The sequence below is a fragment of the Protopterus annectens genome, chromosome 11.part0 (assembly GCF_019279795.1).
Source record: "Protopterus annectens isolate FY-2018-M chromosome 11.part0, PAN1.0, whole genome shotgun sequence".
Taxonomy (NCBI): Eukaryota; Metazoa; Chordata; order Ceratodontiformes; family Protopteridae; genus Protopterus; species Protopterus annectens.
The window spans coordinates 1,159,435,335-1,159,451,250 of NC_056745.1; the positions used below are offsets into that span (position 1 = coordinate 1,159,435,335).

The 15,916-nt window shown below is 37.3% G+C and overlaps 1 protein-coding gene across 4 annotated transcripts in view; it reads right to left on the reverse strand.

The window, feature by feature from the left end:
- Positions 1–640: 640 nt before the first annotated feature.
- RELN (reelin) overlaps positions 641–15,916 on the reverse strand; it is a 3,085,913-nt gene continuing 3,070,637 nt past the window's right edge. For 2 of the 4 annotated variants that reach the window (XM_044088522.1, XM_044088523.1), the window contains exon 65: positions 1,629–1,708. Coding sequence is in view for 2 of the 4 variants with exons in the window: in XM_044088524.1 (XP_043944459.1) it covers positions 1,612–1,710 (99 nt within the window). In the remaining 2 variants the exon portion in view is untranslated. Of the gene's footprint in view, positions 1,711–15,916 lie in introns of all 4 variants that reach the window. The other 2 variants (XM_044088524.1, XM_044088525.1) reach the window with 2 other exon arrangements.

The window sequence follows — 15,916 nt, forward strand, 5'->3', positions numbered from 1 at the left end:
GTGGTATGGAAAAACAGCCATGACAGGGCTAGCCACCTGCCAGTGTGAACCTTGACTCTAGTTGATTGTCACTGTTGAAGTGACACCCTGACCCCATGTGCAAAAATGGATGGATGGATGGCTATATATGCAAAATGAAGAGGGTGGAATTCGTAGAGGTTTGACAAGAGTGTTGTAATCACTGGAGCTCCATGTGAGAACTGTTTGTTGCGCTCCTTGGATTCAGTTTGGTTACAGGAATGAGTCTGAGCTATACTCTGTGACACAACATTCGCATTTGTTTACACATTGACAGTCTCAATAACTCCAGGTTTGTTGCGATTTTTTTTTAACCCTGGATTTTCATTATTGGCCCCAGTAGCTCTGATGACCAGTGGGCTGCTTGCCAACATTTTCCCATTGATGTATCAGCAAGTTTTGATTTGTATTAAGCTTGGAAATGGTAGGGATGAAACATTCACCATTAGTATTATATGCATAGTGGCATTATTATTGATATTTTATTACACATTATAAATCATCATCAGTTAATTCATACACATTAACCAGTGTATGTTGCATCTCAAGAATGATATAGATGTTTAGCTGAAAGAGATGTTACAAAATAATGAAGACCAAGACAATTGCCATGACACCATCATTATGTTGAAGCACTGATTTTTATTCTTAGTTCACAATACTGTGAAACACCCAGTTTGATGATAATGGGCAATATATGACCATTATAATGCTGCTGGTGTATAGAAAATGTTATCAGAAGACAGAAACGTGACCCGCAATAAAAACCAGCCACAAATAAAATACCATGAAACACTGATTGATTATAGCCCACAGTATTGCCACTGACACTGAAATGATGAGTAATGCTATTAAATCGATTAAAAATATTCTAAAATTTAAAAAGTTTACCCTGCTGGGCAATCCTATGTTGTGCTCTATAGAGGGGTTATATTTTAAATGTCCTGGTTAGTTTTGCAGTTGCCATGCTTCAGTCAAAACCCATTTACTACAGTTGCATTTTAATGGCCATTTAATTCATGTACCCCTTGCTTGAATACAGTCAGACATAATATACACACACTAGGGACTCAGAGCAGCATAAAAACACCAGAATAAAAAATACATACAGTTGCAGTCTGCCATATCAAAGAATATTACATAAAAAAGACAAACACTGATAACTTAATCAATTAAAACAAGATACCTTTAAAACACAGTGCACTTAAATATTTATGTGACAAGTAATGATAAATACTATGTTAGCTGCTTGTAAATTTTTACACATAGATATCTCTGTTGTGTTTTAGGCATTAATTGCTGTTATACAGATTTATTACAATACTGCCAAGGTAACTCATATTACAACAGCTCACAAGTTTTACAAACACATTACCAGTAAAACAGTCACCTATTGTATGACAATATAAGCCACTTCTCATTTATTCACAGTGTGAAAAAAAATTGGTGACCCCTCAGGATTGAGAAAAGGCTTTTGGGTTGTTCAGTTAAGCTTGTTTTTAAGTCTCAGTCTAGCTGATGTCACATTAGCTTCAGAAGAATGAAATACAACGCACAGATGTCGAACTGGAACAATAGCGCATTGTCTTTCCCTCATGGGTGTCGCCTTAGAGACCTTCGCCTTCGGCTGTAGAATTGTCTTGGCCCATGTTGCCGTGAAAAATTCATCATGTAATTTTGTTTTCGAGTGCTGTAAGAAACATGACAGTATTTTAAGAAATTTCTAATATTTCTTTTGTGTAACAATTCAATGTAATGCTAAAGTTTCAAAAGTCCACTAGCATAGATTTGGGAATTCACTATTTATTAACATTGGAATAATCTGTGAACACAAAATATACTAGAACCCTTTCAGTAAAAGGTATGAAATAATCAATATATGAAAAACAGCCATTGTGTGCAATGTTCTGGGGATTTTACAGGAAAATGTACAGGAAAGTCAATTATAAGATCTTTGAAATGCTTATTCAAAACTCATGTATAGACAACAGAAGACCAGATAGCAGTTTTGAAACCTATTTGATCTGACATAGAACTAGCAATTACTAAATGGCATCCCTACCTGTATAACAGTCTACTTTACTTTTAGCGATAAAAATGATTTGTTGTCATCCAGAGATGCAGGACTTATTACTATGACAACATGTTTGCTGCTTGTTTAGTGTCAAAACAATATATGTTTTATACATAATATACTAAAAATTTGGAGGAGTATTGGAAGAACAGTACCCCACACCCATGTGCATTTCACTGGAAACAGACCCCACACACACACATGCATCGACACACACACATGAATGCACACACTCTCTCTCACACACACACACACACACACACACACACACACACACACACACACACACACGCACACACATACATGCGCGCACACACACATGCACAGACACACACACGCACATACATACATACATGTGCGTACACACACACACTACTGCTGCTGCTTCCTCTTCTAGTTCCACCATATTTGACTGCTATTACTTATGACTTGCAATGGAAAGTTCATCTGAAAGGTTCATGGCTCAAAATATTCTTTGCAGGTCCACATCAGTGAAATAAAATAATTTGTTTATTGCCACAGTAGATTTACCTCTTTCGTCTTCAGAAACCATGTGGTATAAGCACACAAACGTGCTAAATCTACTTTGGCAATAAAGAAATTCTTTTATTTCACTGGTGTGGACCTGCTTGGAACATTTGGGCTGTGTTTTTGCATCAAGATATTCTTTTATTGAAGTTTTAAAGGTGTATTATTAATTAGAGTTAACTACATTCACTATATCTAGAAACCTTATTTTAACAAAGACTTAGTGTCAGATTAAATGATAGATAAACATGCTTTCTTATGTTGCTACAGTTTCCATGAGCCAGATAAATATGATTTGCTTTGCTGTTACAAGTTTTATGAATAATACTTCTACAGAATTGTGCAACTTGATTTACAGTATTTAGAAAGTGTGTTTCTCCCATTAGTTATAAACACATCCAATCATATGCTGCCTTAGAGATATTTCTTCAGTCTGTGTATGTGGACTGATCTATCTTCTTTTAAAAAGACCGCACAACATTAAAATGTACATGATGAAAACGTATGTGAAAACATTCTTAGAGGAGAGGAGAACTTTGCTCCAGTAGCAGCAATGGTCCACCCACCCCTCACACCCGCTAGGCTTTTTGCAGTTTTTGAGCCCCAAACAAAGATAAGAAAATGTAATGGGTGATGGTAAATAATTTCAAAAACTTGTGCTCACAATGACAGTCTGAGCCAGGCATGGCGGTATTTGGTGATGCCTGATGCAGCAGCGTAGCCATTTCATCTTTGGTAAGCAGCAGCTACAGAAAGAGGTTGTTCACATTGAAGTAGCCACTTGGGAGAGTAATTTCCTCTATATATTCCCAAGGGGCAACTTTTTCAGGTTCTGTAGTTTTTTCAACTAGATCCAACTGAATCCTAATCACATGCTTCAGATACTTTAAAGTTCTAACAGAGACTGTCTGATGTGTGCATGTACTTCCAAAATCAGGAAAAAGCCCTACATTTCCTGTTAGGTGAATGAGGTGCAAGACTGTCATCAGTGGGCATTTTTTAAGGGCAGTTCAGTTGGCTGAAACTCTACCACTACAGAATTCATGATCTTGGGAGGCTGAAGCATTTTGCTCAGTCTCCTATGGATAGGTTCCACCACATCTTGCCAAGTAATCTGCATGACTAAAGAAACCATGCATTCTGCAGGTGGAATCACCCTGGAGATCTGTGGGGTGGATTGAAATGTCTCCTATAACATTTTCTCTTACAGAGAGACTGGGTCAGTTGGCCATGACCCCCATTGTCTCAATTCTAATATCTCCCCAAATGTGTGATGATCAGGGGGCATTCTGAGGAATCTTCCCCTTCTAGGTCAGTACCCAGGGTGGTTGAATCCACAGGGTGACCACATGCTTCGTCTTCTAAGTCCTTTTCTTAGGTAGACTTGAGGGAGACTGGTTCAAATGGGAGGAAGAAAAGTCTGTACTGGTAGCCTCTGATCTCTCCTTTTGAAAGCTTTCTGCTCCCATGCCTCTACAGGAAGAAGACTGGGCAAACGCACTAAATGAACGATGTTCAAGGATGGAGCCCAAGATGGTATCAAGTCTAGAGAAATGCCCTTCAACTTCCTGAGTTTTCTTTCTATCAATTCCTGATTTTCAGAAACTGGCACTGAGGCACTCAACACTAAGAAAGCCAACAAACCCACTGATGTTGGTACCAAGGTATTTAGTATCACAGATGTCATCCTGCTCTCTCCAACACTGAAAATGATATTAGTGCTGAAAATGTTTTCTATGTGGTTTCCAGTGCTGTCATGGTTGACACTGATAATGGTCCCAAGGGTACTGGGGTCAAGATGTATGCTAACCCATCTACACAGGCAACCTAGGCCCTAGTAACATTCAGCTCTGAAAGGCTTGGAGCTGAGGTTATTGATGCAGAAGGGTGTATGCATGATGATTCTGGAGATGCTATCACCATCACTGAAGGAATCAGTGTTGATAGTATGAGTTCTGAAGCAACTGGCACTAAAACAATGCTCAGAAAAGGAGTAGAAGTTGAAGGGAAGGGATATTTTCTTGCCAACCAAGAGTCAAAGGGGGGGGGGGGAGATGATGCCCAGTTTGTTCTCTGCTTTCACCAAAACCCCTCATCATTCTCTCCCAGTCAACATAAAGACTGCAAAAAGACCTGGAAGAACATACTGATATTGAAGAAGGAGGTCCATACTCCAAATAATGAGATAATTATTTTTCAAATGATAAAGTAATGATCCTGTTTTCAGCAGGAGGATCAGGCATTGCCTAGACCTCAGCCTCTACCTGCTCCTGATATGCAGATGGGGAAATGTCTTGTGGTAGGGAAACCTCCACCCTAAGAACTTTAGTCAAAGAAAGGGAACACTTAACATACACCCAGGGATCTCTTCATCCTCCTGTTTTCTCCTCTTTTTCCTAGGTTTAGGCACACTGTCATCAGTAGAACATAAAGTATTCAAATAAAGGCACGCACATGTAAAAAAAAACTTAATCAACCCAGAATGTGCAACACAGCAAGGGATCACATACCCACAAAAATACGAAATGCCAATGCCAGTAAATGACCAAACACTGTTTAATAAGATAAAAAGTTGAGTGTTTTCATCCACACTGTTACAATAGAACTTCATCAAAACATGACCCCACACACAAATACTCCATTTTTATAAATTAAATAATTAGATCATTAAACTTAATGTCAGTTTTAAAGCTACATTATATACTAATAAAATGTTGAAAAAACTAGCAATCATACCCTCAATAATTAAGTATGCAATAAAACATGTATGCACAGTAAGCAATTCACAATTTAGCCGCTCTTAATTTTAAAGCAGGTTTTATAGAGATTAAGTGATTTAATCCAGGTAAATGGGCAGCATCTAATTTTAATTTGCCATATTAATTTGATGTATTATAAACATGATTTCTAAGCACTTCATCTTAAATTCTGAGAAATTATATCATTTAGTAACCTCAGTTTGTTTTCTTATAGTGATGCTTTTTGTATTGTGATGTATTCAAAGGCATTAGTAACTTATTGGCCCTTTAAGATAGGTAATTATTCAATTCCAAAAGATCCTGGTTAATTAGTGTCTTATGTATAAAATGAGTGGTTTGTTTCATTTCATGGATTCTGATGAAGTCTCCGATTTGGAGACGAAAGCGCTCAATCCATGAATTTTATATGAATTTTATACAACAATTTCTTTAGTTCAGTGGTTCTTTACTACTCTGTGGATTTATTCAATAAACTTTTGGGTGATTTTGCGGCAGTATCGTGTGAAATTACTGAAGATCTCCTTTAATGTTTACCGGATCGCACTTTTTTGGATTTTTGCAGTGGAATTTGGTTACCAGTGATTTTTGTTTTGTGTTTTTGCGAATCGGAAACGAGGAGTCTCAGAATGGACAGTAACAGTCTTTTATCCGGGCTTATTAGGGTTATCCAAACCCATTCTCAAAATGACCCAGCACCTAATGGGTCTGACACTGGCATTCCGTGTGCACAGAGTAGTCCCAAGCGGACAGGTGCGAATATGATGATGTCAGACGCTGGAGGAGATCGAGGAGTAAGGGAGCAGATACCTGATTTTGGGTGTAGATTCGCTAATGGTGTTTCGCAAAACAGATGCAATGGTACTAATGATTTTGAACGGCAGGAGATACCAGATAAATACAAAAACTTGGATTTTCAGACTTGGTTCAACCGCTCGTTTAACATTAACCACCGAGACGCCAGGAACAAGAATGGTGGAGGTACTACCTATAAGGACTTGTGTAAGACATTTAAAATTAAATTAAACAAGTACAAAGCTTTGGGTTTTGAGAACTGGTATTTTGAGAAGTGTGTGGATGAGAGAATTGTACCCAAGGGGTTAAGGCTCAACAAATTTCCCAACAACGCCGACGACGACAAAGACTTTTTTAAAATTATTTGTGACATTTTAAACAACTGTGGGTTAGCGATTTTGAAAGAAATGATTACATGGAATAGTAAAAGGATGGAAGTTCTTAAAAATGAAATTGATGTTTTGCATGAACGTATCAGTTCTGACCTGTTATTTTCAGTTAATGAACATAAAAATGTTTATTTGAGAGTGTATGTTGATTACACCACTAACACTAACATTAGTAGAAAACAGGTGAAGTTGGAAAGAGATTTGACTGAATATGAAAAGGGTACAGCATACAGTGTTTTATCTAATAAGGACGGCAATTACAATAGACACTACAATGATTACAAAAATAACTTAAACAATAGGAGGAACTGGAGGGGTAGATATTACAGTAGATACCCCGCACAAGCTTATGTGGTTGACAAGAGGGGAAGATATGAGCAGGACTATTTTGGAGGGGATCAACAGCAACATGGGCGGCTTGAGGGTGACCTGCATGAGGGGGAGCAATATTATACAGAGTGTGGGGATGGTACCAACCATCAAAAAGACAATGATATCCCTTTAGAGTAACCCAGAAGATCGGAGAGATTACGGAATCGGGTTCGACAACCCACCTATGTGCAGGCGATGGGGAACAGCAATATCCAATACGGGGGGAGGTCCAACAGATAATAAATGAAGGACCCATAAGTGATTCTATGGTTTATGAAATTGGAACTGAGGTAAATTTAGATGTAGTAAGACAGAACAATAAAATTATTTTAACTAGTAAGAATTTTAACATTTTTAATTATACTGACTTACAAATCAATGATGAATATTTTAATTTATTTATCAAAGGTTTCACCTTTGTACCTAAGAAAATTCAGAATATTGAAAATATTTTATTGGACATTAAATTACTAGAAAATTGAATTTTATGCATATATACAAGGACAGGAATTGTTAAGTAAAGATACAACACTCAAGAGAACAAGCACATTCAATCCCCCTTTGCACCATGAAATCTTGAATTTTGAGAAATGTGTAACCAATAGAATTTGTATGTCCTATCAATTTAACAAATACACGGGAAGTAATTTAACAGAAGTTGAACTTAAATTGCTAAAGAAGCTCAGTGGTAATGAAAAAATTAGAGTCATGAAACCAGACAAGGGTGGGGGTGTCGTGCTTATGGACCAATGGGATTACACTACAAAAATGATGGACATTTTAGATAATGAGACCAAATACAATAGAGTCTCGAAGAATGAAATATACATATCATATAGACAGATTGATATTATACTGGACGATAATTTGATGCAGGATTTGATTGACCTTGATTTGTATAATTTCCTTAAAGTTCATAAACCGGTGATACCAGGTATTTTTGGTATACCCAAGGTCCACAAGTCTATAGACGACCCCCCTATGAGACCCATTGTTTCATCTCGACCTTTGGCAGTGTATGTTGATTTTAAGCTAAAAAAGTTTTATGAAAAATACTGTCACATTTTAGTTGATTCATGGGATTTTTTGATGAAGATGGGTGTGTGCCCATACAGTGACAATAGCATTTTCATTACCATTGGTGTCAAGGACTTGTTTTCGGTTATACCCCAAGAATTGGGGATGGTATGGTTCGAGGACATGTTATTGGAAATGAATTTTTTAAATAATGACGTATTTAAGTTGGTACTTGAAAATATGGAGTTAGTTTTAAAATATAACTACCTTTATTTTCAGGGGGAATATTTTCATCAAAAAGAGGGGGTAGCAATGGGCTCTGCCTGTGCGCCGATATATGCGAATATTATTATGTTGTGCTGGGAGATTAGATATATTTTTTCATCTGACTACTATATATATTTGGCCAAATACTATAGATTTTTGGATGACATTTTTGTTGTATGGAATGGGCCAGTTAGTAAGATTGATGAATTTGTGAAATATATTAACCAAACTATCACCTTTTTAGAATTTACACGTGAAATTGGATTAGATTTTATACATTATTTGGATGTGAGGATGGATAAGGATTATTCAAATAAGTGTTTTAAATCTAATATTTATAGGAAAAAACTTTTTCCATCGCTTATTTACATTTTGACAGTGACCATTCATATGTACTTAAAAGGAACATTTTAAAGGGACAAATGATTAGAATGGCAAGAATGATCTCAGATGACAAAGAATGTATTGAAGAGATTGAACATGTTGGCAAATTGTTCCAGGAGAGAGGGTACCCCCCAGAATTAATATGTGGTGTAATTAATCAAATACAAGAAGGGAGATGTAATGATAGAAAGTATACCCCCCTTTTAGTTAAGAACATAAACACCAATATGAATAGTAGCAATGAGAATGGGTTGGAAGACAACACTGTCAATGGTAATATGAATAGTTATAGCAATATAAATAAAAATAAAAACAAAAACGTTTTAATGGAATGCCATACCTTACCCTTACATACCACCAGGGAATAGGTTGGTTAAGAAAATGTATTAATGAGACTTGGGAGATGTTTAGGGACATGTCGATTAAAACTGATGTATTTAAAATGGATATACAATATAGTTACAGAAGGAACATGAATATTAAGAATATATTAGAGAGAAAAAAGGTTAACATCCAAAGTACCAGTAGAAAATGTGGGACTTTCAAGTGTGGTAGGTGCGCACAGTGTGCATTTATATCTGGACAAAAAGAGTTAAGACTACCCAGTCTTAGAATGAATTTAATAGCCAAGGACTACAGTAGCTGTTATACTAAAGGAGTGGTGTACCTTGCATATTGCAAAGTCTATTGGAGTTATTATGTGGGTAAAACTGAAAGGCACTTAAGATCCAGAATTTATGAACACGTGAGGGATATTAACAAACAAAATGAAAATAACGCTTTGTATAGACATGTGCTAATTTGTAAAACAGCTGATTTTAAATTATGGGTTATAGAGGTGGTCAAGTGTCCTGATAGGGGTGGAGATTGGGAAACGCAACTAGAGTTTAAAGAAATGATGTGGCAACTCAGATTGGATTCTTGTTGTGGGAAGGTTCTAAATGACCACATCTCCATCACCCCAGCATTGAAAATGTTTGCAGCAGACCCAAAAAAACATAAACATTAATATGGATGGTTACAGTGATAAGTAATTTTAATTGTTTATTTATTTATTTATTTATATGTTCCTTGTACTTTTACATGTACGATTATCATCAAACTATATATCACATATACATATACGTATTTTTATATATATACATACTAATTTATTATTATATATATTTTTTTATATTTATAAATATTGATATATTATATTTTCTTAGTTAGATTTTATGTATTATCATACATTACTATTTATTTATTTATTCATCATTGACTACTATTTATTTATCTTGTACTTATATACAAAACATTCATACATGGTTTTAGCATACAAATATATATATATAGTTTTTATTTCATTTTACTACAATGTACTTTTACGCAGTACTATGGTATTCCATTTAGTAACCTCGGTTTGTTTTCTTATAGTGATGCTTTTTGTATTGTGATGTATTCAAAGGCATTAGTAACTTATTGGCCCTTTAAGATAGGTAATTATTCAATTCCAAAAGATCCTGGTTAATTAGTGTCTTATGTATAAAATGAGTGGTTTGTTTCATTTCATGGATTCTGATGAAGTCTCCGATTTGGAGACAAAAGCGCTCAATCCATGAATTTTATATGAATTTTATACAACAATTTCTTTAGTTCAGTGGTTCTTTACTACTCTGTGGATTTATTCAATAAACTTTTGGGTGATTTTGCGGCAGTATCGTGTGAAATTACTGAAGATCTCCTTTATTGTTTACCGGATCGCACTTTTTTGGATTTTTGCGGTGGAATTTGGTTACCAAAGCTACATTATATACTAATAAAATGTTGAAAAAACTAGCAATCATACCCTCAATAATTAAGTATGCAATAAAAAATGTATGCACAGTAACCAATTCACAATTTAGCTGCTCTTAATTTTAAAGCAGGTTTTATAGAGATTAAATTATTTAATCCAGGTAAATGGGCAGCATCTAATTTTAATTTGCCATATTAATTTGATGTGTTATAAACATGATTTCTAAGCACTTCATCTTAAATTCTGAGAAATTATATCAAGGATGCTAAATAAAAAATTATTAAAATTCTGACTTTATGTAGAGTGTTTGTAAAGTGCATTTTTCTCATTGCGTCTACTTATGTCATAGTTATGCTCATATATTCTTTTTCTTAATTGACACTCAGTTTTGCCAATATAAAATCCTGGACATGTTTGGCATTTAGGCAAATATACCACACCTCTAGACCCAGGTCTATATACACTGAGCCGAATGGAGGAGGGGCATTGACTACAACTCTGATCTGAGATATATAACAATAAGTATCCATTTTTTTGGCTTATTTATAATGGTTATTGCTTCTAGCAATTTATATATAGCACTTTTTACTGCTTGCTACATAGTTTTTACTGTATTTTATTGTTGTTAACTAATCTGCATGGTTAAACTAAAATTGTCTGCTTTACAGTGCCTGAGAAATAAGTTTTTTACTATCACACTGTTTGTAAAGCTTTATAGCTAGATTCACTGTATTCACTGTGCTCCTTTATTTGTTTAAAAACTTTCATTTGGTGGCTCACTGCTGTGATAAACATTTCTGTAGTGTTTACTGTCTAAAAGAGTGTAGGCTACTAGCTTTAGTATTGCCCCAGTTCAGATTTGCAGTCTTTGGGCCTGTTTGTTTTTGCAGTTATTGTTCTGAGCACATGACCAGGCCATCTTGAATTAGCAGAAGCCTTTCTTTACCTTCGTGGCAGGATTGTGTTGATTGGCTGCTGGCTAGTGAGGGTTGGGTGGTCTAGGGCTTGGAGTAAGCACTCATTGGTTCTTTTGAGCTTTTTTTTTTTAACAGTTGTCTAAGGTTGTATTTTCTGGTATTTAAGCCCTAACTTTAAGAGGATTTCTGTCTATACACACTGAGCTGAGTGGAGGAGGGGCATTGACTACAACTCTGATCTGAGATATATAACAATAAGTATCCTGTTTTTTGGCTTATTTATACTGGTTATTGCTTCTAGCAATTTATATATAGCACTTTTTACTACCTGCTGCATACTTTTTACTGTATTTTATTGCTATTAACTAATCTGCATGGTTATAACTAAAATTGTCTGCCTTACAGTGCCTGAGAAATAAGTTTATTACTGTCACACTGTTTGTAAAGCTTTATAGCTAGATTCACTGTATTTCACTGTGCTCCTTTATCTGTTTAAAAACTTTCATTTTGTGGCTCACTGCTGTGATAAACATTTCTGTAGTGTTTACTGTCTAAAAGAGTGTAGACTACTATTTTTAATATTGTTCCCCACCTTTACTCCCTGTTGGTGTGTTGCTGTTATACTTGGCGGCTTTGCATTTGCCCACCCCTACTATAAATTTGATCTGGGACACTCCTCCCAGTCTAGTGTCATTAGCTCATTCTTCCTAATATGGAGAGAAATTCTGAGAAGGCCAACCCACTTAGTTTCATTCCTTCTATTCCTCCTTTCTCTCTTTCTTAAAAAAAAGCAATTTGCCTGAATCTCCTTGTGTTCTGACTGTGTTTCTCAAACATTTTGGAAATATAGAGTATATTTTAGTGCATTTATTAAAACTGTACTTGCCTTAATATTGCTACAACTCAAGTGCTCTAGGTTGCACTGCATCTGAATTGTTTTAGTGTTTTAGCTGCTTTTCTGTATACATACATACATACATATATATATATATATATATATATATATATATATATATATATATATAGACTTTTCTGAATATATAGACTACCTACTTATTCTACTGTATTACTGCCTCTTAATTCATTTTTCAGTTGTGCACTTGCCTTGCTTCATTCAAAAAGTTTTAAATTGATAATTTTGTAGAGTTTTAATTGCATTTACTGTTTAGGGCTACACACTCAAGTGCGTTAGTCTTTTCTGTGTTTATTTGCTGTATTATTGCATTGTTTAGCCTGTTTTAACCAAAAACAAAAAACAAAAAAAACAAACAAAAAAAAAAAAATATGATCTTGTTTGCTCATTTCCCACCTTTCCTAACTAGTATAGTCCAGATCCCAGGCTTTGCTGGTTTCAGGACTTTATTTTCTGTGTTCAGAGCTATCCAGACCTTGCTGTGGTAGAGGGAAGTCCTACTGCTTACCAGTGGGAGTGGTGAGCATTGTAATGCCTACCTAACACTAGAGGAGTGGTTTCCAGCTCTGAAATTTTAATTTTATTAGCCATTTTGGGATGATTTCTATCCCTTTCAACTTTCTGGCTTACAAACGCATGAGTTTGTTCATTTTTCGTATCATGCAGCACCGCAGGGCTACAGTTAAACTCTTCCAGGTGCCAGAAAGTCTGCTCTTCAGATTTTCTCTTAGAACTAGCAGGTATCTCAGTAGTAGCACTAAAATCTGAACCTCTGTGACTAGCACTTGCTCTAGAACCTGCTGGAAAGCACTAGGAAGCCTTAAACTGATACAAGCACTCAACTCTCCTTGTTAATAAGGAGAAATTAATCATAGGCACTAAACAGCATATAATTGCAAAGTACATTGCAAAGGCTTTTGTACATTACAAAAAAAAAGCACCTAAACAGGCATGTCCAAGGGTCAGCTTCTGGTGATTTCTCCTGTTCACCTGATGAATCTGGGCATACTGGGGCAATGCTGCAACTGCCTCATGTACACAGACAATCCTCTCCCCCTACCACCCAACACTACAACCTGTGAGAGATGCACTTACATAGCCAAACTGGAAGCAAATCTCTCTCTAGCCAAGATTGTGCTAGACAGTCAAGCGGAGAAGGTTAACACCTGCACTACACATCAAGCAACACATAGCCCTTCAAAACCCACACCATCAACACCCGCACATAGCAACACTAAATCCACATATGCGGAGGCCCTTAACATTAACCTGCCCAAGCAACAAGGACCTCTGAAGCTGAAACACAAACACCAGTCACAACCAAAGTGACACATAGCTCACAACACCAGTGTGCCACCCAACAACAGCCCCTAAGGCAAAACAATGTACCCAACACTTTAGTCAAAGGTGACTCTATAGTCAGGCACACTGATGTCCCACTCACCAAGCTGAGCAAGGAAAAAATTACAGTCATCTGTCTGTGGGGTGCCAGGATCTGCCACATGCACTCAAGTCACTCCACAACAAGTACAAATACGACTCTGTCATTGTCCATGTTGGAGTTAATGACTTGAGACGTACCTCCCTGGACTTCATGAAAAGAGACATGGAAGAGCTCTTGGATCATGTGGCCCAGGCAGGTATGACCCTAGCACTGAGTAGCATCCTGCCTTCGCCCAGAATGATACCATAGAATAAGGACAAAATAATTGACTTCAACAATTGGCTAAGCTTCTGGTGTCATTCAAAGGGAATCCAATATCTGTCTGCCTGGGATGACATGATCAACAAACCACGATGCTTTGCCAGAGATGGTCTGCACTGTTACCCCTGGGATTCAGGTTACTGGCTAAAGCTCTTGCCACCTCTATAGTGCCTTTTTAGGCAATGTTCAAAGGACAAAACTGCCACTGTAACAGATACAAGCATGCAAAATCTGACGGTAATGCTACTCAATGCTAGAAGTCTAAACCTCAAAATGCACTCTCTCGAGGCACTCCTAAAAATAGAGAACATCGATATCTGTGCAGTAACTGAGACCTGGTTCAAGACTCCAGAGAGCACCCCTGCAATACCAGGCCACAACTCTTACCACACTTTTCAGCCACCAAACCAAGATCGAAACACTAAAGGTAAGGAGTATCCATATTCACCAAGGATATTCACACCTCCAGGCTAGTTGCCCAACACAATGCATCTGAAATTCTCCAGGTGCAACTAACACTAGTTAAGACTGCAATCCATATTGTAGCTTGCTACAGATCCCCCACCATGCCCCAAGATTTTCACTACACCATTCTAAACATACTGGAAAATATTAAGATACAACCAAACACCCTAATACTGGGTAATTTCAACTACCCTGCCATTAACTGGGAAAACTACTCGGGTACCAACTCCTTTCCCCAATGGTTCTTGGAATTCATAAATTCCAATGCCCTGGATCAACTAATGCATTGTCCCACCAGGGGCTCCAATATCCTAGACGTGGTCATTACCAACATGGGAGATAGATGCTCCACACCAGTGGTCACCCCCTCATTTGTCAGGTCTAACCATAAGCAAATCACCCTTGACATCCAGTAAAGAAACCTCTGTAAAAAACTTCTCCAAAGCCAGCTTCATGCTACTTATGTCAGAAGTGACAAACTTCATGGCACCCATGCAGACGGGAGCTGAAGGTTCGACTGCTGAATCCTAAACTAAGGCACTGGACGAGCACATCCACTCGTGCATGAATCGTGTCATCCCAAATAGAACCAAGACGCTCTCCTCCAAAAAAAGGAAGCCAATCTGGTGGTCCCCTGCCATAAACAAACTATACAACAGAAGGAAGAAAGTGTTGCAGAAAAGAGGAAAATCCCAGGAAGCAAAAAACTCCCTTACCAGCCTCAGTAAGAAGCTGAGATCCCTCCTAAAATCCTCCAAAACTAGTAACAAAAATAAAATTGCCAAAGATTCCAAAGACAACCACAAGGCATTCTATAGTAATGTCAAGAATCTAAATGGCAATGCTCAGATCTGCTCTGAGCTACAGCAGAATGGCATTAAATATACTGATCCCAAGGATATTGCCAATATCCTGGCAGATCGATTTAGTGCCACCTTCACCCTCCTCTCACACCCAAAAGGGCCCATCTCAATATGAAAAGATTGCCAAATTCTGGTAATCACAGACATACAGGTAGAATCCGCACTCTCCAAAGCTAAGAATACCGCATCCATGGGACCAGATGACATCCCGGTCTGTGTACTACATAAACTTCAAAATGAACTCGCACCTCACCTAAGTGTCATGTTTAATCATAGCATCACCTCAGGCTTCATGCCCACTGAGTGGCATACAGCTACAGTTATCCCACTCCACAAGGGGGGATCCACCTTGGATCCCGGGAACTACCATCCCATCAGTCTGACGAGCCTTATCTGCAAAGGCATGGAAAGCATTATCATGGAACTTATAAACAAAGACATTGGCAACCTTCAAACACTGGACCCCACCCAGTTTGGGTTTGTGAAGGGCTGATCTTGTCCCCTGAACCTGAGTGACTTCTTCGAATCAGCTTCCATAGCTGTGGACGAGGGTAAGGAGGTCCACACAGCCTATCTGGACCCCGCCAAGGCCTTCAACACCATCCCCCACTCTGGAATCATAGATAAACTTACTAAGCTGGGCATACATCCCTACATCACTTGATGGGTTGTCAAC